Source organism: Tachyglossus aculeatus, chromosome 5 (assembly GCF_015852505.1).
Source record: "Tachyglossus aculeatus isolate mTacAcu1 chromosome 5, mTacAcu1.pri, whole genome shotgun sequence".
In the NCBI taxonomy this organism is placed as follows: Eukaryota; Metazoa; Chordata; class Mammalia; order Monotremata; family Tachyglossidae; genus Tachyglossus; species Tachyglossus aculeatus.
In genome coordinates, this window is record NC_052070.1 from 88,007,213 (window position 1) to 88,032,780 (window position 25,568).

The 25,568-nt window shown below is 46.1% G+C and overlaps 1 protein-coding gene across 1 annotated transcript in view; it reads right to left on the reverse strand.

Moving 5' to 3' along the window:
• The window catches only part of LOXL2 (lysyl oxidase like 2), a 100,643-nt gene that overhangs the window by 17,465 nt on the left and 57,610 nt on the right, over positions 1 to 25,568 (reverse strand). Inside the window, exons 6-10 of the mRNA XM_038747465.1 lie at positions 19,840 to 20,023; positions 14,685 to 14,836; positions 5,804 to 5,971; positions 2,053 to 2,218; positions 70 to 313 (exon numbers count right to left, since the gene is read on the reverse strand). Of these exons, the coding sequence (XP_038603393.1) occupies positions 70 to 313; positions 2,053 to 2,218; positions 5,804 to 5,971; positions 14,685 to 14,836; positions 19,840 to 20,023 (914 nt within the window). The remainder of the gene's footprint in view (positions 1 to 69; positions 314 to 2,052; positions 2,219 to 5,803; positions 5,972 to 14,684; positions 14,837 to 19,839; positions 20,024 to 25,568) is intronic.

A 25,568-nucleotide genomic window follows, 5' to 3' on the forward strand; every position in this document is an offset into this window, starting at 1 on the left:
GACAGAGAAGTCCGAGAGGGGCTGAGGGATGTGAGGGTAGTGACGACAAAGGGAAGGGCGGACACTTGCCTGTGGCAGTCATGCCAGATCCAGGCATGGCGGCCGTTCTTGGGGCGGAAGTCCGACTGGCCATTGTTGTGGATCTGGGAGGAGAAGCGCAGCAGCCGCCGGTAACCCGAGGTGGGCGAGGTCTGGGCCGCCGAAGAGGCGAGGCAGTTCTCCTCCATGGCACACTGCAGCATGAACATTGGCCGGTCCTCCAGGTACGTGCTCTGCTGGACAATCTCAGCGTTGAGGACCAGGTCGGGGGCAGCTGGAGGGAACCGAAATCTCAGCGCGGGGGACGGAAGAAAATCATTGCCTAATGGATAGAGCACGGGCCTTCTAATCTCTACTCCATCACTTGTCTACTGTGTGACCTTGGTCAAGTCACTTAACTTTTCAGTGCCTCGGTTACCTCATCTGTAAAATGGGGAATAAGGCTGTGAGCCTTATATGGGACAGGGACTCTAACCTGTATCTACCTCAGCGCTTAGTACAGTGCCTGGCACATAGTAAGCACTTAACAAATAGCATAAAAAGATATCACTTCTGTCTCCTGAGCTGGAAGTTGGGGCAGATTTTAGCTCCTGCCAGCAGGCCCCAGAACCCACAAGGGATGTCCCTCATTCAGATCAGCGGCCGAAGAGACAGAGTGTGGGGCTTGGGGGAGTGAGACCAAGAGATGCAGTGTGGAGCCAGGGCACCCACGGGCCAGGGAAGAGAACCCTAGAGTGAAAACTGTCTGACCCTGCTGCGAATAAGTCTCTCTAAACAGGGCTCACTCATCAAATGATTTTCCTGAGTGAGATTTGCTCTCTGACTAATAGCCCTTCTTGTGGAGATGGGCAATGCCCATTGCAGGCAGCGGGGAGAAAAGGAAGGACCATAGGGTGGGCAAAATACTGCTTGGGGCTTAAAACCTCTCCCTACTGCCACAACACATTAAGAAAGAAATAGCTGTGCCTGAACTTAGGCCTCGAGTGGGAATTTTCCAGATCCCAAGGATTTCCTCTTAAGGCGGCAGCCCCACTCCAGACAAGTTGGAGAAGCAGCGTGGCTCAGTGGAAAGAGCCCGGGCTTTGGAGTCAGAGGTTGTGGGTTCAAATCCTGGCTCTGCCACTTGTCACCTGTCTGGCTTTGGGCAAGTCACTTAACTTCTCTGGGCTTCAGTTACCTCATCTGTAAAATGGGGATTAAGACTGTGAGCCCCCCGTGGGACAACCTGATCAACCTGTAACCTCCCCAGTGCTTAGAACAGTGCTTTGCACATAGTAAGTGCTTAATAAATGCCATTATTATTATTATTATTATTAATAAGTTAAATTGGAGCCCATAGAAACCAGGTGGCTCTGAATCTTGGTTGGGGCTTCCCCTATATATCCAATCCCTGGAGACTGCCATTTCCTGTTGAGACTTACTTAGCAGGAGGTCCAAGGAGCGGGGCTCAACTCTACCTCACTGACTGCACAGTGTTCTGTAGAACTGAGCAGCAAATGCCCCTGGCAGAAACCTTCTTCTCCCATGGGACCTGCTTTTTTCTGCCTGTCCTCTAACTGTGGCTTCCTCATGCACTTCGATGGACTATCATCAATCGTATTTATTGAGCGCTTACTGTGTGCAGAGCACTGTACCAAGCGCTTGGGAAGTACAAGTTGGCAACATATAGAGACAGTCCTTACCCAATAGTGGGCTCACAGTCTAAAAGGGGGATACAGAGAGCAAAACCAAGCATACCAAGAAAACAAAATAAATAGAATAGATATGTACAAGTAAAATAAATAAATAAATAGAGAAATAAATATGTACAAACACATATACATATGTTGGTATGTATGACTATATGACTATATATGACTATATGACTATATGGTATGTATGTATATATGACTATAGGGGTTGAAAAGAGCCTTCTTCCTTGTGGCATCAGAACGAATGGAAAACATCCCTTGAGGGTCAACTCTCCACTCTGGGCCCTGTGGCAGGTAGCCTAGGAACCCAGAAGCCACTCACTTTGTGAACACGAAACACCGGCAGCATAGCGACTCCCTCCACGGGGGCAAGACACATCTGCACCATCATGGCGGCAGTGTGCCAGGGACATCTCTGTTCCTGAACACTTGACTCCACTCATGAGCACGTTGTTGGCATTGACATCCCCGTGCCAGTACCAGGTCTCCTGAAGGAATGAATGAATGTATTAATGAGCAAAAATCCACCACTGAAGTTGCAGCTCAAGGCAACAATTGAACCGTACTATTTAGAGAGTGTCACGTCCAACTAGAAGGTGATTCCCAACATCTGGGTTTCATTTTGGGGACCACAACGGAGGAAAAGTGAGGGGACTGGAAGACTTAGAAGTACTTGGGGAATCTGGGGGCCCATAATCAAGATACCCAAGGGAAAGGAACCAGGAGATCAGGAAAGGACAAGTTTCTAAACTGAGAAATTTGTGTGCTGCGATTTTGGATTCAAGGAAAAGTGATCTTGTTTGGGGACTTGGAGTGAAACAGGTCGCAATCGTGTAAACACTCTTTGTGCAAGCTGTATCTGTCGAAGTATCTGGTCATTACAACACTCTCTCATATAAAAATAAAGTAGGGTGTCCCTTTACCCAACAGATGTGGCAATTCGAAGATATATTTGTCAGCTCTCTGAATAAAGGGCAAAACATTTCACAGCCAGGTTCTCTCTCACCCTCATAAATTGCCAGGAGGCAGAATGAATTGGAGATCCCTCTCCCCCATTTTACGATGAGGAACTGACGAGGCAAAGGGGACTCGCTCAAGGCCACACAGTGAGCCAAGTGCAGAGGTAGTAAGAGAAGCCAGGACTCCTCATTCACAGTCCTTTGTCCGGTAGGACCTCACCACTTCTCGGAATCCAGGACTTTGGCTGTGCTTTGTGGGCTGGGGAAGACGGCGGGGTCAGGTTGGAGCTTGCCGTGTGACCTGCCTCTAACCGCAGGATGTCTTTCTGAGTAAAGCATCAAGGGGCACTGTATACATAGTAAAGTAAATACATATATTTTGTATATATATATATATATAAAAATTATATATATAATATATATGTATAAATTATATATAATATATATATATATATATATATATATATATATAAATTACACACACACTGTGCATTCTTCTCCCACAACTCACTCCCCGCCACACACATGCCATTCACGTGAGCCACGAGCTCAAATCTGGTGTTTCGGGCAGGGAATGGACAGGCCAACAGAGTTTATGTTGAAATGCAGAACTGTTTTTCTGTTTCCCTGGGAGCCACAGCCCAGCAGCGGCAATTTCCACCCCACCCCCAGCCTGGCCCACTGTAAACAGCATTAACAGAGACGCCACGTCGCATCTGGAAGCCGTGCTTCCAGAACCAGCCATGAGCGTATCAAAGGCTTTTTCACTGGGAGCAGCAGCAATCAGAAGCCGGGAGGATCACGGTGAGAGGGGAAGGGGCCGAGCCTCGTGACAGAGAGTTCCTCTCTCCTTCAACTTCTGTGCCAACTCCAAATGGCACAACTGATGTGGGAATATTCCTAAGCCAGCCAGCCACAGGGCTAGCTCAGCTTGGGCTATTATTTGTGTTGGATTTAGGGCTATTTGGCTACTGGATTTCCAGAAAAACCCATCTCAGAGAGGATTCACCTGGGATCAGCTTTTGAAATCAAATATGTCATGGGAGGTATGAGGCAGCATGGCCTAGTGGATGAAGCACGGGGCTGGTAGTCAGGAGGTCATGGGTTCTAATCTGCGCTACGCCACTTGTCTGCTATGTGAGCTTGGGCAAGTCACTTCACCTCCGTTCCTTCATCTGTAAAATGGGAATTAAGACTGTGACCCCCAAGTGGGACAGGGACTGTGTCCAATCCAGTCGTCTTGTATCTACCCCAGCACTTAGAACAGTGCCTGGCACATAGTAAGCACTTAAATACCATCATTATTATTATTATTTGGCGTGGCATACAGTATAGAGCATGGGGCTGGGAGACAGAAGGTCATGGGCTCTAATCCTGACTCCACCGCTTGTCTGCTGTGTGACCTTGGGACAGTCACTTAATTTCTCTGGGCCTCAGTTACCTCATCTGTAAAATGGAGATTACGACTGTGAACCCCATGAGGGACAGGGACTGTGTCCAGCCAAATTTATTTGTATCCACCTCAGCGCTTAGTACAGTGCCTGGCACATAGTAAGCGCTTAACAAGTACTATTATTGTTATTATTGGTATTCTCCTCTCCTTGATTTCCAAGGCCTTTAAAGATGGACTCTCATTTCTCCTGGAGCCCCTGTATAGCCTGGCAGGCCTATTCATTCATTAATTCAATCGTATTTATTGAGCGCTTACTGTGTGAAGAGCACTGTACTAAGCGCTTGGGAAGTACAAGTTGGCAACATATAGAGACGGTCCCTACCCAACAGTGGGCTCACAGTCTAGAAGGGGGAGGCAGACAGCAAAACAAAACATGTTAACAAAATAAAATAAATAGAATAAATATGTACAAATAAAATAAATAGAGTAATAAATACGTACAAACATATATACATATATACAGGATATACATCTATACAGGCCTAGGCACACTGCCTCCTCCCTCCCCTCCACTGTACAGAGAACGGGCTCTGAGGCATGAACATGTATATATATATATATACACACACACATACACACAGTTGCCTCCGGTCACACAGTGACTCAGTCAGTCGAATTGACTGAATCAAGACCAACCCAAGAATTACAGTCAAAGATTCTGACTGCTCAGCTCAGGCCTTTAGTCATGATGGCCGGACTGTGTGCCCTGCTGTTGCAAAGTTGGGAGCAGGGAGAGGTACCAGGGGACTCATCAAGCCTGGAGGCTCAGAGCATCAGTGACAACCTTGATGGCACAGGCAGGCCTAATTAACTAAGGTGAGATAAATCTCGAGTGGAAGGTCATCATGCAGGACAGCTCTGCTCCTATCAATTGCATATGCTTCATGAATATTCACTAGGAGATCATCTCCCCACAGGCTAGTGAGTGGACTGGAGTAGTAAATTCAACTCTCATGGGGCTGCTGCAATGGGGACTTAAGATTTCTGTCCTCTGCCCCAAGCGATCGGGTCATTCACCAGATCAGAAGTCCATAGTTCTGGCAGTCCTTGCCTCAGTCTTCCCTGATAGGGCTCGCACTATTCCAGAAACCTGCTGAGAAAAAGACAGGCTCAATTCTCCTGCTGGATGTGTGACTCCCTGGGCTCATTAGCCAGTTGGGAAGACCTCTGGGTTTTCTCCCTTGACAGCGATCCCATCTCAGCAGCACAGAGTGGACAAGAAGCAGTCTGCCCACCCATGAAAAGCTAAAGGAAATCCTCATGGAGAGAGTCACCTCACATGCCTGCCAGCTCTGGACCCCTTTGTGTATGAGGCTACCCCAGGGCTCCCTGTAGAACAGTACTTGGCACAGAGTAAGCGCTTAACAAATACCATAATAACAACTGCAGCAATGCCTCAGTCTGGCTACGAGTCAGGATGGATTGCGGAATGGAGTCATAAGATGGTCACGGAGTTACTGAACACACCAGGGTGTGAGACTCACCTTGTGCAGAAGCGGTTTTCCAAATCCTTGAGTCTTCCACCCAGAGATGATACAACCAGGAAATTGCTGGGAGGGGACCCAGGCCCACTCAGAGAAAGGGAATGGAGACAGATAGAGTAAGGGTGGCCTCTCTGACCCAGGACTTGAAGGGAACAGTGGGAAAATGGCAGGACGTACCTGGAAGGCATGGCTGGCAAACCCAAGGCCCAGCTGTCTGCAGACCACCATGGCCTCCACGGTGCCCCAGTTTTCTCCACAGACCGTCCCCCACTTCAGGGTCCCATTGTGCTGCATCAGCACCTGCACACGACCCTCATAGGGGTTACGCCCCCCGCTCAGACGCAGCTGCAGAGGAAAGAAAAGGCACTGTTTATCATGATCGGGTCTGTGCAGTTCTTGGGGTTTCCCATCCCCCTTCCTTTTGACCCCTGGCTTCGTCAGAAAACTTTTCCAGACATCCCCACCTAGGTGAGGGTCATATTCCTCTGGCAAACACTTTAGGAAGCCAACAATGTGCTAGGGCAACTTGGCTCAGCAGATACCGCCCAGATCTGTGACCATCACAGCTGGCCCCTCCAGTCCTGGAACAATCTGACCTGAGGTATCTGAAATCTCTGGGAACAGCCTGCCCTGATCCCTGCCACTTTTCTGTCCCAAAGCCCCTTGTGATGGATAGATATTCCATATCTCTATCTGTTAAGTTGCAGAAGAAACACAGGGCTATGTTGGGAATCAGTTGGATCAGGAGCTCAGCTCACAGGTCCCAGAGAAGGAAGAAAGTCCTCAGGAAGGAGAGAGTTGGAAGAAGGGGAGGAGGAAGAGGAGTCTTTTGGGGGTCTGGTTTATGACAGGAGGTCCAGATCTCAAAGGGGCCTGTGGCAACAGCCATTCTTCTGGCCCCATGCCCTGCTCACTTTTTACTCCCATTCCCAGGAACCTCATGCCTGCCTCTTACCAGCCAGCCAGTCAGCCAGCCCAGCCCTATGACTGCTGGTCGCATAAGGTTGCCTTCTGAGAGCCTGGTTGGATCCCGTCACTTGCAGCAGGGAGGGGAGGGACTGCGGGCTGGACCGGGGGCTGGGGGATGAAGAAAAACCTGAAGTCCCAATTTTTCTATTCCCAGGATCGACTTGTCCTTCCCTTTCTTAGCTCAGTCCACTCCCTGGCTTGGTTTTCTCAAGCCCGACATGCTTACTTCTTCGGCAAGGTTGGACCTCAAAGGGGCTCTGAGCCCGTTGTGGGCAGGGATTGTCTCCCTTTGTTGCTGAATTGTACTTTCCAAGTTTTTAGTACAGTGCTCTGCACACAATAAGTGCTCAATAAATACAGTTGAATGAATTGAATGAATGGCATTCTCCTCCCAAAGGGAGATGAGACAGGGGGACCGGAAAGGTTCACAGGTGTGAATCTTCTCCCTATCAGATGGAGTCATGGGTTTAAATCCTTTTGTGTTCAATCGTCTGGGCTTAACAGAGTTACCCCAAGCCTCTCTTTTCACTCTTAGCCTTGTCTGCTCAGGTGAGACCCTAGGAGTCCCTCTCTGGGACTGCTGACACAGTGATCGGGAAGGAAAATGCACATCTCTAGCCGCTGCTGCTGCCCAAGGTTGCCTGTCTGGCAGCAGCCCTGGAGAGTCCTTGTAGAGTGGGACTTTGGACCAGATGCTGTTATTGAAGTCATCAAAGGCTTTTGGCTGAGCCGGGGCAGAGCACCAGTCCCCGTGGGTGCTGGCTGGGTTCTGGGACCTATTACAAGCATACTTGGCAGAGCCTCCAGAGTTCATGAGCAGGCAGCCCTCCCGGAGCTGCGGCATGGGACTGGAATGGCTCGTGGCTCTGGTGACAGAGGACCGTAGCATCTGTAAGCAGCAAGCTGGTCGGAGGACGGAGGGGTGCAAGAGATTTCATCCTCGACAACCCGCCTCTCCGGCCACTTTGCACCACGGCTGGGTTTTCGGAAGACACCTGAAGCCAGAGGAGAGGAGCCAACTTCCCATTTCGAGCACGGAACCCAAAGGGGGCAGGGATTTTGGGGTGGAGATTGGGAGGGGCCGGGCTTCCAAGTGCTAATAGACCAGCCTTCATTTTAGAAGTTTTCAGAGCTGACTGATAACGTGTTGGAGTCCCAGAGTGAGTGAGGCTGGGGGTTTCAGCTGTTCTGGTGGCCACCCTCGTCAGCCCCAGTGAGTTGGCATCTACAGCTTCAGCTATCACCACCGGGTGAACTGGGGAAACAAAACTAAAGATCATCAGGTCAAACTATTCCTCTGAGTAAATGTCCTTTTCAGCGTCCTATACTTCCCACCAAGTTTGGGGAAAGAGAGAGGACAGCGTGCCAAAGTTGACTTAAGCAGCATGGCATAGTGGATCGGGCCTGAGAGTCAGGAGGTCAGGGGTTCTAATCCCGGCTCTGCCACTTGTCCGCTGTGTGACCTTAGGTAAGTCATTTCACTTTTCTGGGCCTCAGTTCTCACCTGTAAAATGGGGAATAAGACTGGGAGCCCTATGTCGGGCAGGGATTATGTCCAACCCGATTTGCTTGTATCCACCCCAGTGCTTAGTACCGTGCCTGGCACATAGTAAAGGCTTAACAAATATCATAATTAGTAATTGTTATTATTATTATATGGCTGGAGCATTGAAGCAAAAGGAGATGAAGATGGTGGGAGTGTTGGTGGCAGGAGGGAAATTGGGGAGAGGGGCTAAGCAGAGTGTCATCCCATCACTGGGCCAAAGTAGGAGGTCATTAGTTAATCAAGCGCTTAATACAGTGCTCTGCACACAGTAAGCGCTTAATAAATACGATTGAATGAATGAACTGTGGTATCTACTAATTGCTTGTGAAGAGCCACATAGTGTGATAAGCCCTGGGGTAAATACAAGATAATCACATCAGACACAGTCTCTGTCCTTCACGGGGCTTACATTTTCAGAAATAGGGCAAGGAGGCATCATTCACATTTTACAGATGAAGAAACCTAGGCACAGAGAGGTTAGGTGACTGGCCCAAGTTCACACATCAGGTCATTGGTAAAATTGGGATTAAAACCCCTGTCCCCTGGCTCTCAGTCCCATGATTTTTTCACTAGGCCACTCTGCCTCCCAGCTGGTTAGTCAGTGAGTTGTGGTCATTGCATTTTGAGTTTTGTCAGTGATTTGAAAGTGATATTACAAGCTCAATTGCAGGAGCAGAACTTTTCAAATTTTCCCCTCCATCCTGTGGGCCTCCATGCCTCCAACACCCTTCCACCAAAAGAAAAGGTGATTGGTGGGGAAAGAATCTCCCTGCTGTTGAGAAGGGCAGACTGATTTAACAACTCTCCTTCACCTAACCCAGGAGAAGACAGGCCAATAATGAAGATTATTCAATAGAATGTATTTAATAATAAGAATATTGGTATTTGTTAAGCATTTACTATGTGCCAAGCACTGTTCTAAGCACTGGAGAGGGGGAATTCAAGGTAATCAAGGTTGTCCCACATGGGGCTTACAGTCTTAATCCCCATTTTACAGATGAGAAGCAGCGTGGCTCAGTGGAAAGAGCACAGGCTTTGGAGTCAGAGATCAAGGGTTCAAATCCCCACTCCGCCACTTGTCAGCTGTGCGACTTTGGGCAAGTCACTTAACTTTTCTGTGCCTCAGTTACCTCACCTGTAAAATGGGGATTAAGACTGTGAGCCCCACGTGGGACAACCTGATCACAATGTAATCTCTCCAGTACTTAAAACAGTGCTTTGCACATAGTAAGTGCTTAATAAATGCCATCATTATTATTATTATTATGAGGTAACCGAGGCTAAGAGAAGTTAAGTGGCTTGCCCAAAGCCACACAGCTGAAAAGTGGTGGAGCCGGGATTAGAACCCATAACCTCTGACTCCCAAGCCCAGGCTCTTTCCACTGAGCCACGCTGCTTCTCTAGTGTCTACAAGGTGCAGAGCACCGTTCCGAGTGCTTCGGGGAGTAACAGAGTAATAAGACCTCTGCCCTCAAGGAGCTTGCAATTTAGTGGGAGAACCGGGCAGAGAACTAATTTACAGATAGGTGGAAAAAAGGGAAATGGACATACTAATAGTGGATGATTGCCAAATCTACCTCTCCAACCCTGCTCTTTCTCCTTCTCTACAGTCTCATATTTCTTCCTGCCTTCAGAACATCTCTACTTGTATATTCTGCTGTCGCCTCAAATGTAACATGTCCAAAACAGAACTCTTCATCTTCCTACTCTCCCAAGTGCTTAGTACCTTAGTATCCTGCCTACAGTAAGAACTCAATAAATACAATTGATTGATTTCTACCAAACTCTGTCCTCCTCATGACTTTCCCATCACTGTAGACAGCACTACCATTCTCCCTGTCTCACAAGCTCAGAATGTTGGCATTATCCTCGACTTGTCTCTCTTATTCATCCCACCTATTCAAACTGTCATCAAATCCTGTCTGTTCTACCTTCACAACATTGCTAAAATCCACCTGTTCCTCTCCATCCACACTGCTATTGCACTGATCCAAGCACTTATCCTACCCCATTTTAACTACAGCCTAAGCCTCTTGCTGACCTCCCTTCCTCATGTCTCTCTCCACTCCAGTACGTACTTCACTCTTCTAAAAAAAGTTCAGTCCACATTTCCCCACTCCTCAAGAAGCTCCAGTGGTTGCCCATCCAACTTCGCATCAAACAGAAATTCCTTACAATTGGCTTTCGAGCACTCAATCACTTTGCCCCCTCCCAATTTACCTCACTGATTACCTTCTACAATCCAGCATGCTCACTTCTCTCCTCTAACACCAACCTACTCACTGTACCTCGATCTTCTCTATCTCCCCGCTGACCCCTCACCCTCATCCTGCCTCCTTCATGGAATTCCCCTCCCACTTCATATCCAACAGATGATCACTCTCCCCACCTACAAAACCTTATTAAAATCATATCTCCTCCAAGAGACCTTCCCTGACTAAGCCCTCATTTTCCCTACTCCCTCTCCCTTCTGTGTCACCCTTGTACTTGGATTTCATTCATTCATTCATTCAATCGTATTAATTGAGCGCTTACTGTGTGCAGAGCACTGTACTAAGTGCTTGGGAAGTACAAGTTGGCAACATTATAGAGATGGGATTTGTCACTTTTACAAGCGGTGGTCATTGTATTTTGAGTTTTGTCAGTGATTTGAAAGTGATATTACAAGCTCAATTGCAGGAGCAGAACTTTTCAAATTTTCCCCTCCATCCTGTGGGCCTCCATGCCTCCAACACCCTTCCCCCAAAAGAAAAGGTGGTTGGTGGGGGAAGAATTCATTCAATGGTATTAATTGAGCGCTTACTGTGTGCAGAGCACTGTACTAAGTGCTTGGGAAGTACAAGTTGGCAACATATAGAGATGGGATTTTTTACTTTTATCCACCCCACCTTCAGCCCCACAGCAATGATGAACATATCCATAATTTATTTTAATGTCTGTCTCTCCCTCTAGATTGTGAGCTACGTGTGGGCAGGGAATGTGTCCACCAACTCTGTTGTAGTGTACTCTCCCAAGCACTTAGAACATTGCTCTGCACAGAGTAAGCATTTAATAATTACGATTGACAGATTGATTGATAACTCTCAAATTCATTCCCAGAGGGCTGGGGGAGCACAGAAAGATCTAGGAGCTGCAGGCTCATCTCCAGGAGGAAGCTCACCAAAGCAGACTCCCCCATACCCAGCGTTCTAAGGAGAATCGGTGTGATCTTTTTTCTCCAAAAGTGTGTTGACCAACAGAAGGCCAAAAATGACTGCAGACTGCACTGCAGCTGAATTAAGCAGTTATTCCGAGGGGAAGCCAAGCTGTTTGGTATGGTGTTCTACTCCTCTGACTCCACCCAGCAGTGAGGAAGGCCTGAAATGAATAGTCTCTACATGATACTTAGAGCTAACGACCATGAAGTGCTTTGTGCCACTTATAACACCACACTGCTCTGCTGATCTAGCTGTTTTCAAAACAAGAACAGGTTGGCCACTGACGGATGGGATTCTTCCAGCCAGATCAAAAGTATGGTCCACCACAAAAGTTGTGCGAAAAAAACTCATGATTACGTAGTGAGGAAAGTGAACACATCTTGTCACATTTACGCCTATTCATCATATTGAGCCTGCCTCTATCACAGAAATGTTGAAGAACAATTGATTTTTTGAATTTTTAATCAAGTGCGAGCAAGAGATTAGAATTGGGGGCTACATATTCAAAAGGGGAATGGGCTCGCTAACTGAAATGCAATATACGCATTTTCCTGACACGATCCTCTATAAATGGCTTGGAACTCTAAGATCTTTCTCACATGCCTAACATCTGGTTGGCCTTCAAAGACCAGATGATATATTTGGATTGGGGTGTAACAATTGTCTCATTATGCTGCATGGAGCAATCTATGTTGGGTGACATGTTGTGCAGCTTCATTAGGGAACCGCTTTCTTTTCCAAGAAGCCAGGAAATATTGGAAACATGGGCCTGGGGAGTCTGAGCATTGTTCCTTTGATCTGAATGAGCAACAGCTTTAGCAGCAGACAAAGCGAGTGATGTGGCAGGGAATGTGGAGATTTACTGGTGGGAAAAATAGTCTTTGCAGCTCACGACATCCTTACTGCCCCTCTGTTCACCTTCACGCCCTGGCATGTCCTTGGTCTGGCAAAGATGCCAAGCCAGAGTGTGGGATTTAAGTTGGAAACACTTCACGTTTCTTTTGTGCTGCCATCTATGTTGTGCTATCCCTGGCAGGATGGACTGGGAGCCATAGAACCATAACCTTAGCAAAACACGGACACAACCTGGTGTGTGTTCATTCTGGCAGTGATATGGTTCCCTTGTTAGTACCCTGCAAAGGTCCAGCTACACACCCGACACTTCCTCTTAAAAACCTCTGCTTCCCTGCCAGTGAGAGCCTGAGCAGAGGGAAAATCCACATACTTTTTTTTTTTAACAAAGGAACTTCGAGAAGATTAGATGGGACAGTGAAGGGATAAACCCAAGTGACCCCAGAGTTGGAAAAGGGGAGGGTTTGAGGTTTCCAGGGCATTAGTGGACTGAAATTAGGAGAATTATTCCCACTCAAGGACCTTGTTTCTCAATCTGGGGGATGAAATCGCATAGCAGCAGAACCCTGAGTGGTGTTTGGTATAATGGAAGCATAAATATCTTTCCCATATATATTAAATTAATTTATATACACACACAAACATATGTATATACATATGTATATATGTGTGTATATACATATATACATATGTGTACATATGTATATACATATGTTTGTGTGTGTACATAAATCAAATATATTTATCATATATACATATGTCAGAGTAAGCTTGTCTCTTAACTGGGAACGTACCTCCCAATTCTGTTGTACTGTGCTCTCCCAAATGCTTAGTATAGTACTCTGTATGCAGTAAGTGCTCAATAAATACCACTGATGATTTATGGAGCACTTACTGTGTGCAGAGCATTGTGCTAAGCACTTGGGAGACTACAATACAACATAGTTAGTAGGTCCGTTCCCTGCCCACGAGGAGCTTACAATCTAGAGCAGAGACAGGCATTAAAATATATTATGGATATGTACATAAGTGCTGTGGGGCTGAGAATGGGGTGAATATCAAGTGCTTAGAAAGTACAGATCCTAGTTTATAGGTAACGCAGAAGGGAGAAGGAGTAGGGGAAATGAGGGCTTAGTTGAGGACTGCTTCTTGGAGGAGATGCGATTTTACTTTGGCTTTGATGATGGGGACACTAGTGGTCTGGCATATAGGAAGGGGGAGGGAGTTCCAAGCCAGAGACAGGACATGGGCAAGGGGTTGTCTACAGTGATAGAAAAGATAAGGGGTGGACATGGTTTGGGTGGGAAGATGAGGCATTTTGTTTTGGATATGTTAAGTTTAATGTGTAAGTGAGACATTCAAGTAGAGGTTCCCTGAAGGCAGGAGGAAATGAGAGACTGCAGAGAAGTCTACTGTACGCTCCCAAATGTTTAATACAGTGCTCTGCATCAATGAATCATATTTATTGAATGCTTACTGTGCATAGGGAACCATACGAAGCATTTGGGAGAGTATAACGCAAAAATTTAAAAGACACATTCCCTGCCCACAGTGAGCTTATGGGCTGCATGGAGGAAGTGATCAATAACTACTACTGATTGATTGCCTCAATACTCTGGTTACTTTCCGGTGCAGAGCCAGGCTAGAGGACCTTAAGTCAAGACTCCTCCTCTTTCCTTTCCCATCTTGTTCATATTCCAGTGGCTACCAGTCAACCAAAGCATCAAGCAAAAACTCCTCACTCTCAGCTTCAAGTCTCTCCATCACCTCAGCCCCTCCTACCTCTCCTCCCTTCTCTCCTTCTCCAGCCCAGCCCACACCTTCCGCTCCTCTGCCACTAACCTCCTCACTGTACCTCATTCTTGCCTGTCCCGCCGTCAACCCCCGGCCCACATCCTCCCCCTGGCCTGGAATGCCCTCCCTCTGCCCATCCGCCAAGCTAGCTCTCTTCCTCCCTTCAAAGCCCTACTGAGAGCTCACCTCCCCCAGGAGGCCTTCCCACACTGAGCCCCCTTTTTCCTCTCCTCCTCCCCATCCCCCCACCCTACCTCCTTCCCCTCCCCAGAGCACCTGTATATATGTTTGTACAGATTTATTACTCTATTTATTTTACATACATATTTACTATTCTATTTATTTTGTTAATGATATGCATTTATAAAGCATATAAAACATTTATATGCTTTATTTCTATTTATTCTGATGACTTGACACCTGTCCACATGTTTTGTTTTGTTGTCTGCCTCCCCCTTCTAGACTATGAGCCCGTTGTTGGGTAGGGACCATCTCTATATGTTGCCAACTTGTACTTCCCAAGCACTCTGCACACAGTAAGCACTCAATAAATGTGATTGAATGAATGAATGAACCAAGTCAGGTAGGGCCATACCCATGAAAAAATCTGTTTCTGGCACTTAGGTTCATCCCAAACTCCTGTTTCTATAGTACCTTTCACCCCCAAAGATTGTCTCCTCTGAAAAGCAAACAGCCTCACCTGGTTCTGGAAGCCCATAGCAGGGATATTGCACCTCACCCCGGCATCTTCTTCATGGTTACACCCCAGTGACTCAATGTTGAATTTGCAATCAGTAATGGACTTCTCGAACCCTGTGCACTCGATTTCGTTCAGGTGAATGGGTCCCATCCCTGATGAGGAAAAGAGAGGATCAATCAATCAATCGATCAATGGCATTAAATGAATGCATACTGTTCGCAGAGCACTGTACTAAGCACTTGGGAAAGTACAAGAAGCTGCTTAGAGAAGCAGCATGGCTCAGTGGAAAGAGCACAGGCTTTGGAGTCAGAGGTCATGGGTTCAAATCCCGGCTCCACCATTTGTCAGCTATGTGACTTTGGGCAAGTCACTTCACTTCTCTAGACCTCAGTTACCTCATCCGTAAAATGGGGATAAAGACTGTGAGCACCTTGTGGGACAACCTGATCACCTTGTAACCTGCCCAGCACATAGAACAGTGCTTTGCACATAGTAAGCACTTAATAAATGCCATTATAATAATTATTATTATTACAATATAACAGAGTTGGTAGATGCTATCCCTGCCCACAGATCCTTTGGGCCAGGAGGAAGTCCAGGATGCTGTCTACCCCTGCCTCCCATGAGGGTCACATTTATCCTTAATGGGTTTTTTTTTTCCAGAGAATGAGAGATTTGCCATTCTCCCATGGTGACCCATTCCAGCATCTCATGACTCTTATGAGGGAAATAAGGTTGATCCAGGCAACAAGCAGTTGGTTGCCTAAAGAAGCTCAAACAGAAGACCAAGGGGCTTCTGCAATTTAGGATGCACCCACTTGTTTTCATGGCTTAAAAAAAAAGTACTTCAAAGCCCAGAGTGTTCGAATGCTAGAAATGAAGTGCCAGGTTTCCTTTCGACTCTAAATGAATGAACTTCAGCTGGACGAGCGTTTAAAAAAAGACCCCCAAAAAATGGTTATGGTAATTAGGATCAATGAACCAGGCCCTGGGATTGGTATAGAATACTTTAAGGGGTCACTAATGGTCACATTACCTAAACATATCACCCAAACCACCCCTCAGAAGCAAATATAGGTCACAGATGCTGTTATCTGACATCTTGGAAGGTTTCTGAAGACCATTTGAAAAGGGGAGGGTGAGACCAAGAAATATCAAGTCTTCTTTGGGGAGATAAAGGAAGGAAAACATGGTGTTGGTAATTGCAGGTCATCTAACTGGGCAGGGGTTGAGTCCTTGGTTTGAAAGGCAGAGTACAGTGAACCCCAAACTACTAGAGAAAATGACTTTCTAACATCAGCTACGGCATCTGACCCGCCCCCCAACCCCAGCAAATTGTACTCTACCAATTGTTCAGTACAGTGACATGTACAAAGTAACACTCAGCAAATACCATAGATTGATGGGCTGATAGCCGCAAGAACTTGTGAGACACCCGAGTCACGATGTGTTTAGCAGGAAACCCCCAAGAAGGAAGTGGAAAGTCCACTCCCAATTTTTGGCAGCTTTCACCTACTCGACCCATCTGGTGTGGGCGGGATGTGGATGGGTGGATCTGCTTGCTTCGAGCCATGCATATCTGACCCCCAGGTGTGGTAGCCTGAGGAGGAGGTGGCCTGAATTGATGGTAAAAAGAGAGTAACCCACCACATTCACCAGTCAATGACCGGTCCATCCTGTTACTCCAACTTTAGTCCTCCCTCTCTGACTTGCTGGGTCAGCCTTTCCTGAGGAGGGGAGGGTTCAGAAGAGAGCTGGCTCTCCTCCTAAAAGGAAACCCTCAATCCCTTCTCAGCCGGGCCAACAATTAGCGATGGTTCCTTTTTTTTTTTTTTTGCTGAGGCCGACATATTCTAGCACTCGCTCCCCGAAGAGGTCAAGTCCAGGGTACAGTGGAAAAAGCATTGCTGGGGAAAATGGCTGAATGGGTAACAAGCCGGGCATCTGGGTTTAGAGTTAGGGGGCCTCTGTTGCCCAACTTCCATTTAAGTGGTTGTCGGGGCTATCGGGTCAAGTAGCATCTTCTGGTGAATCCCTTGAAAGACTTGGGCTTGGCCAGCGGGGTTTATTTGAGATTGGATTCCTCCGCACTTATATCCCAGAATTTCACCACTTCCAGTGGCGTCAGAATCGTTTGAAGTCCATAGATTCATGAGAACGCCAGCCTGCCTCTCCTGGCCCCTGTGGCTGGGTTTCAAGGGGAGAGATCTCACTGCATCTGGGCAGGACATTGCTGCCTCACTGCTGAGTTCAGAACTATTTCCAGAGTATGTGTACTCCCTATAAAGGATGGCACAGAGCTGAGCCATTCTTCCTAAATACGATGCTACCAGGAGCAAGGGACATTATGCTAATGGCTTCTCTACAGCTCCAGCAATATGAAGAGTTCCTTACCTTTCAAAGCCGTTAGCTCGTCAATCCCCCTCACAACCCCATGAAACAGACAGGATCTCTCAGGGTCTTGGAAACTACAGCAATGGAAGTTGAAGTGCTGTTTGCAGGACCATATACCAAATAGCATCAAGAGCACTTGATTCCTAGTCTCCTGAGCTGTCCAACACATGAACATCATCTCCTCTCAACATGGAGTGGCCCATCAAAAAACCCAAGAACTTCTATAGGCCATTTTTTAAAGGGGACAAACTTCAAGACAGACCTCCCCACCCCCCATCATTCGAGATTGGCATCTGATTTTATAGGATATCAAACCTCCAAATCCTTTGAGCGATCCAAGCTGCCCCTGACTGAATAAAGTGTGGAGCTGTGAGGTGATGACTCCTGTATAAAGAGTCCTATGTGCATGCAGAGAAGGCCTGGCTTCCGTACATAGTCATTTCCTGAAGGCTGAAATGGGATGGAAATGTCACGTTCCACTCTGGCGGCAGCATTTCCAGCCAGAGGGACAGGTAACGCACAAGTGCAGCAGTGGTCCTCCACTCTGTACGATTCTTCCTTCCTCTCAGTGCACCCCAAGCATGCTTCTCCACAGCATCAGGACACATGAGGTCCTGCTCTCAGCTCATCGACAACTCCTGAAAGCAACTCTCCAAGGTCATGGATGGGTGTCAGCTCCTTCAAGCCTCAGTCTGACTTTGGAAGGGCTGATGTCAACCATTTCCTTTCCCAGCCTGCTGTCGGGTGTTGGGGGAAGGGTTCTGTTCCTTCCCATACAGGAAGAGGAGCCAGAGCCTAAGAAAAGGCCGCTCTGGGACAGTTCGGAATGCTGACCCGATCCCTGCCACGGCACCAAGGTGAGCCGTCCCAATTGAGCCTGCTAAATCCCCATTTTACAGATGAGGTAACTGAGGCTCAGAGAAGTTAAGTGACTTGCGTAGGGTCACCCAGCAGACATGTGGCAGAGCCGGGATTAGCAGGTTCGTTGACTGCTCCTGGATGATAACCAGAGCAATGGCGGTGAGCTGGGGTCTGCTGGTCCAGGCCCCATTTTACCCAACTCCATTATCCCTCAAGAGAAGGGAGACAGTACTACATTGAGTTTCTTGGCTACCAGTACCCTGAACTGGAGAAACTAAATAGTAGTCTTCTTCTGACCCAAGGATGTAAGCTTGTTGTGGGCAGGGATTGTCTGTTTATTGTTATATTGTACTCTCCCAAGTGCTTAGTACGGTTCTCTGCACACAGTAAGCACTCAATAAATACCATTGAATGAATGCCTTTTCCCTCATCTGAACTGTCTTTTACCCTCAAGTGCAACAAACCACATCCCTCCTTTCAAACAACTCTTGAGAGCCTCTTCATTCATTCAATCATATTTATTGAGTACTTATTGTGTGTAGAGCACTGTACTAAGCACTTGAAAGAGTACACTACAACAATAAACAGACACATTCCCTGACTTTTTCCAGGAGGCAGTCCCTACTTCACTGTCCCATTTCCCGGTTCATGCCATTCCATCAGTCACCTTAGCACTCATGTGTTTATCTGTTATTATTTATTCATTCACCTGTGCCTCAATTATAAATATTTTCCCCATTATAAAGATAGTAATAATAATAATAATAATAATGGTGGTATTTGTTAAGCACTTACTATGTGCAAAGCACTGTTCTAAGCGCTGGAGGGGGCTACAAGGTGATCAGGTTGTCCCACTTGGGGCTCACAGTCTTAATCCCCATTTTACAGATGAGGTAACTGAGGCACAGAGAAGTTAATTGGCTTGCCCAAGGTCACACAGCTGACAAGTGGCGGAGCCGGGATTCGAACCCATGACCTGTGACTCCAAAGCCCTCGCTCTTTCCACTGAGCCACGCTGCTTCCCCAGTGAATGTCTACAGTATCCTCCATTAGTTTTTCAGTTTCTGAAATGTACATCTGACTTCTTTTGTCTCTTCTCCAAGTGCCTAATTCAATGCTCTGCACATTAGAGGTACTCGGCCAATATGGCTGATTCAAATACTGAATCATGAATTGATAAGGTTGAATTCAATCTTCTTAACTCCAAAGGGGAGATGCCTATGTTTCTAAATGCACTTGAGACTTTTCCAGGAATGGGGCAAGGAAAGGCCCACTGTCTTTTAGGGCTACCTTGGAGGCAAGGGGACTAAGGACAAAATAAAAAACCCTAACCCCTGTAAGAGAATTTAATTGGGAGAGTCATATAGAGTAGGTGGGAATCACTGCCCAATCTTCTGCCTCTCGTCCATGAGGTGGCTAAGGCCTCTTCCTATCAAGGACTTCTGTAAATGAGGCAGAGTACGGGAAAGGAGCAAGCCTATGTTCAGAACAGGACCCTAGACTGTAAGCTCATTGTGGGCAGGGAATGTGGCTACCAACTCTGTTGAATTTTACTCTCCCAAGTATAGTGAAGTAAGGGCTCAAAAATACCACTGATGTTTGATTGACTAATTGACACTCAGCAGAGAAGATGCCCAGGATGGATGACATGTTTGCCCTATCTGGTCCTGGAGCTATAGGAGGAGGATTTACGACCCTACTTAATACTTATGTATTTTAATCTTGTCCTCAGGATTTAAGTGCAAATGCAAATTTCAATTTGTATATCCAATTATTTATTTAGCTATTTCATCCTGATATGGTTGTACTACTTCCTTTTAAGTCTTTGTTAAGTCTTCCTTCTATCTGTAAGTAGCCTTTTTCTGTCTCCCCTATTAGATGGTAGATGACTGATTCTTACCTTGCCCGAGTCTAGCCCCAGTGATGGCTTCCTTGGCGCTTCCAAAGCCCAACTCTCGACAGACCACGCTGGCGGACACCAGATTCCACTGGTCGTCACATACGGTTCCCCATTCACCGTTCTTCAGCACCTCCACTCGACCTTCCCCAGTGTTCGCTCCACCTCTCAGTCGCACCAGTGGTTGCTAGGAACAGACAGACACGTTATCCCTAAGTAGAGAAACTGGCATGACTCACCACAGCCTGAGCAGATACATAATTGTGCATTTATAGTGCACGAGAACAGTTATGCCATCCACAGTTAGAAAGATTGTTAAATGGGTGTGATTGATTTTAGGAGTTGGAGGAACTTAACCATGAAAATAGAGTCAGTTCCTAGTTATGGGCAGGAAACAAGTCGACTAATTCTGCTGTATCATACTCTCCCAAGTGCTTAGTACAGTGCTCTGCACATAGTAAGTGCTCAAAAAATAAGACTGATTCATTTAAAGGGGTCTTCCGGGTGAGAACTGGTGATGCTCTGGGGAAACAGGGACTCTGCATAGGCCAGATTTGGAATGTGTCCTCTCCTTGAGTTCTCACCATCTAAATCACATTCTGGCCCTAAATTTTTCTGACCTAAAATGAGAACGCATCTCCGAAAATAAGGTAACTTCTGCCCCAGTTTAGGACTTTCTATATGTATCTTCCACTACTTCCAGTGAACCCTTTGCCTCTCATTCAATTGGCTAGAGGTTAAAATCCCTTAGTTGCTAATTAGCAGCAAAAAAGAGTCAATATAAATAGTCTTATTCTATTTACAAATCTAATGGGAACAAGAAATCCTGGAATCCCAATCCCATTTTATTATGTCTTATGGTATGGAAATTTGGCCTCCTAATTTTAGTCCTTTTGACCATCTAATTTTTCATTAATGGGTGGTAGGAAAAGAGGTGGAAAATACCTTAACACCCACACATTTGGCCTTATAAAGAGGTTTTGATGGCTTAAAGCAACTCATAGATTTATATAATTCATATCCCTTTCTTAATTTTCTACTTTCTTGCTTCCTTTCCATCTCGGTGCAGTCTATTTGTGGACTTCATTAATAATAACAATGACAATAATAATAATAATAATAATAATAATAACAACAATGGTATTTGTTAAATGCTTACTATGTACCAAGCACTTTACTATGTACTGGGGTAGATACAAGATAATCAGGTCTCACATGGGGCTCACAGTCTAAGTAGGAGGGAGAACAGGTATTGAATCCCCATTTTGCAGACGAGGGAACTGAGGCACAGAGAAGGTAAATGACTTGCCCAAGTTCACATAGATGGTAAGTGGCATAGCTGAGTTTAGAACCTGGTCCTCTGACTCCCAAGTATGTGCTTTTTCCAGTAGGCCTTGCTGCTTCTTTTCATTATGACATCTTGGAAATGTAGTGTGAAGGAACAGCCTAAATACTTTGGATTCCTTGTGAATTTCCCTCAGAGAGGGTCTAGATGCTCAAGGAGGGTACACTGATTTGCCTTTGGGAAAAAAGGTGAAACTCATAACACTGTGGTTGGAGTTCAGACCATAGTGTTGAGAATGGAGGGCGTTGAATCAATCTGGATTAACATAAGCATTACTTATTTCATTACATGGGAACAAATCATCATCATCAGTTGTATTTATTGAGCGCTTTCTGTGTGCAGAGCACTGTACTAAACACTTGGGAAGTACAAATTGGCAACATATAGAGACAGTCCCTACCCAACAGTGGGCTCACAGTCTAAAAGGGGGAGACAAAACCAAACATACTACAAAATAAAATAGAATAGATATGTACAAGTAAAATAAATAAATAAATAGAGTAATAAATATGTACAAACATATATACATATATACAGGTGCTGTGGGGAAGGGAAGGAGGTAAGATGGGGGGGATGGAGGAGGGAACGATGCAGTTCTGTGCTTCCTCCCTCCCAGGAAATTGAGAACTCAAGCTTCTACAATGTGCTAGGTGCTGTGCCAAAACAGCATGAGATATAAACCTGGACTCTCCATCCCACAGTCCACTCCCCGACTCAGTGACATGGGCCAACAGCCCTGAACATCCAGAGCTTGTTTAAGGGCAAGTAAATAGTTAAGCTCAATGGATGTTGAAACCCAACATGTTATAGCCTATGAAACAATGAAAAAGATTGCTTTACAAGCTTGATCTGAGACACTGCTGAATCCAGCTCCCTCAGAAGTTTTCAGTCATGATTTCCTAAGCTTCCATTTGGAGGGCAGGTGACAGGATTGAGGGAAGACCTGATGTGGCTGATCTACCAGTGGCATTTACTGTGAGATTGCTGTGTGCAGAGCAGTGTACTAAGCAATTGGGAGAGTACAATGCAGCAGAGGTGGTCGACATGTTCCCCGTCTATGACGAGCTGACAGTCTAAAAATAAATAAATTATGATATGTCCAGAAGTCTTGTGGGGATAGGGTGGGGTGAATATCATGTGCTAGTCCTACCCCAGGGTAGTCACTTCTCTGATAATGTGGGGGTTATGTTCTTGATGACTTGTTATGGACACTCTAATACATGTATCTTGATTGATGTTATGTGCATGTGCAAACCCATTTCTTCTTACATTGCCAATACACATTATGGGGGAACTGACTGTCCTTGATGATGGGATGTGGAGCCATATCTAGAAAAAGGGAGTGGTACGGAAACCTAAGCTTAGACTGGATAGTCCCATCATTGGGTACCCAGCTCAAATATGGTGCTAAGGTTGAAAGGGTCTGTGATTAAATAATAATGATAATAATATTAGTATTTGTTAAGCGCTTATTGTACTAAGTGCTGGGGGGCGGGGGGGGGGGGGGTGAAAAAATTCAATCAGATCAGATAGAGTCCCTGTCCCATATGGGGCTCGCAGTTTAAAGAGGGAACAGGTATTGAATCTCCATTTTACAGATGAGGAAATTGAGGCACAGAGACATTAAATGACTTGCCCAAGGTCACACAGCAACTGGGATTAGAACCCACATCCTCTGACTCTAAACCTGTACTTTTCCCACTAGGTCACACGGCTTCTAAATGGGGACCTCTTAAGAGACAAGATGGAAGGATCCAGCACCACTTGTCTCCGCATCCCAGAACCCTCCTCCCTTCTGGCCAGACTTTTACAGGTGGGCTTCCGGAAAAGGCGAAAGCCTTGGTCCTGTTCCTAGTTCCGTGTCTTTTCCTACTGATTTCCAACTAAGCCCTTCCTGTCAAGCTGAGAGGAGAAGCCTTGGAAAACTGGGCCCCAGACACTAATCTCCTGACTGGCCTCACGAGAGGCCAACAGTAGCAGTAGTGAATGGAACTACAGAACGATTATCCCTTTCTCCGGGAAATGCCAAACACTGAGCAGATGTGACCTCATTCATCCTCATCAACACTGAGACAATCTTGATAGATAGTAAATTCTTTAAGGGAGGAATCATGATTATTTACTCTAGCGTACTCTCCCAAGTGGTTGGTGCAGTGCTCTGCATGGCACTCAATAAATGAACGTCGATGATTGATTGAATTATTCAATGGTCAATCGAACACTGAATAAAGGGGAAGTTGAGCCACAGGGTACACGATATGTGTCTCAGGTCACAGAGGAGTCAACAGTAAAAGGTCTAGGTCTCCCTGACCTTAGTTCAACGTTTTTTCCAACACACTGTCAGAGACACCTGGATTGTGTCGAGAGAAAGGCTGGCTACGTTGGGCTGCCCTTCCCCAAGGGTTGGGCCAGGGAGGGGTGCAGATCAGCCAGGAGCTCCTGGAGCTTTCCTCCTCACCAACTTTAATTTTTGTTTTGTTTTGCTTTTCCAAAACTTGTAGAGCAGGCAAATGTTTTGTCAAATCCTATTCCCAGATCTCTCTTCCACGGAGAGCTTGCCCTGACCCACAGCGAAACAGTGTCAAATAACCAGGCTTTAACACAGCAGTGGCTGGGCAGAGAGTCAACTGGCTCTAGGCTGAAAAAAGAGGAGGAAGGAGAATGATGTTGGCTTTGTTTTGTGTTTTCTTGACTCCTTTACTTTTAGCCCCATAGCAAAGGAATGCCAAACCAGTTGGAAAGATTGGGCACATAGGACAGACGGTAGGTGAAGTGGGTGTTTATAATGGTTCCTGTGAAACGCTTGGGCCTTCACTTGGTGGTTTTATAATGAAGATCCTGTAGAGGAGGGGCCATATTTCCACCTCTGAGTAATTAATCAATCAGTCATCAATAGTATTTATCATCCTACCTCACCTTGCTGATCTTCGACTACAGCCGAGCCTGCACACTTTGCTCCTCTAGCACCAACTTACTCACTGGGCCCTGGTCTCGTCTATCTCACCGCTGTCCCCTTTCCCACATCCTCCCCTTAGCCTGGAAATGCCTCCCCCTCCATATACCCCACAGCATCAATCTCGCCACTTTCAAAACATTATTAAGATCAAATCTCCTCCAAAGGCCTTCTCTGATTAAACCCTTTTTTCCCCCAGCTCCTTCTCTCTTCTATGTCATCCGTGTTCTTGAATCTGTGACCTTCGGGCATTCGGTATTCTTTCCACCCTTAACCCCACAGCTCTTATGTACATATCTTTGAATAAAATAAAAATGATTTATTTATATAAATTTATTTTATTTATAGCTGTATCCCCCTCTAAACTGTAAGCTCATAGTAGGCAAAGAACATGTCAGCAAACTTGTTGCATTATACTCTCCCAAGCACTTAATACAATGCTGCACAGAGTAAGCACTCAATAAATAGCACTGATTAACTGATCGATCATCTACTAAGTGCTAGGTTACCACAGATTTGGTAGATATGGCCTCTGTCCTCAAGGAAAAATTTTTTATGGTATTTGTTAAGCGTTTACTATGGGTCAAGTACTGTTCTATGGGCTGGGGTAGATAAATGTTAATAGGGTCAGAGATAGTCCCTGTCCCACGTGCGGCTCACAGTCTAAGTAGGAGGGAGAACAGGTATTGAATCCCCATTTTGCACTTGAGGAAACTGAGACACGGAGAATTTAAGGGACTTGTCCAAGGTCACACAACAGGCAAGTGGCAGAGCGGGGATTAGAAACCAGGTCCTTTCCCTCCCAGGCCCATCCTTTATAATAATAATAATAATGATGGCATTTATTAAGTGCTTACTATGTGCAAAGCACTGTTCTAAGCACTGGGGAGGTTTACAAGGTGATCAGGTTGTCCCACGGGGGGGCTCACAGTCTTAATCCCCATTTTACAGATGAGGTAACTGAGGTCCAGGGAAGTGAAATGACTTGCCCAAAGTCACACAGCTGACAATTGGTGGAGCCGGGATTTGAACCCATGACCTCTGACTCCAAAGCCCGGGCTCTTTCCACTGAGCCACGCTGCTTCTTTATGTACTAGGCCACACTGCTCCCAGTCAAGCAGGGTAGACAGATACGAGAATAATTTACAGAAAGAGTGAAAGGGGCTATATACATGGATGACTGCTTAAGTAATAGGTTATGTAAGAGGTGTACATCAGTAGTCTGGAATATTGTGAGATCAAAATGGTCAGGTGGTGTACAAGTGTGGAGGTGACGGTAGTTGATCTGAAAGGAGTAGGAATTAATTGGGGAAGATTTCCAGGAAGAGATAATACCAATACTTATTATTATGGTATTTGTTAAGTGCTTACTCTGTGCCAAACAGTGCTATCATCTCTGGGGTAGATACAAGTAGATACATTCTTGAGAGTAAT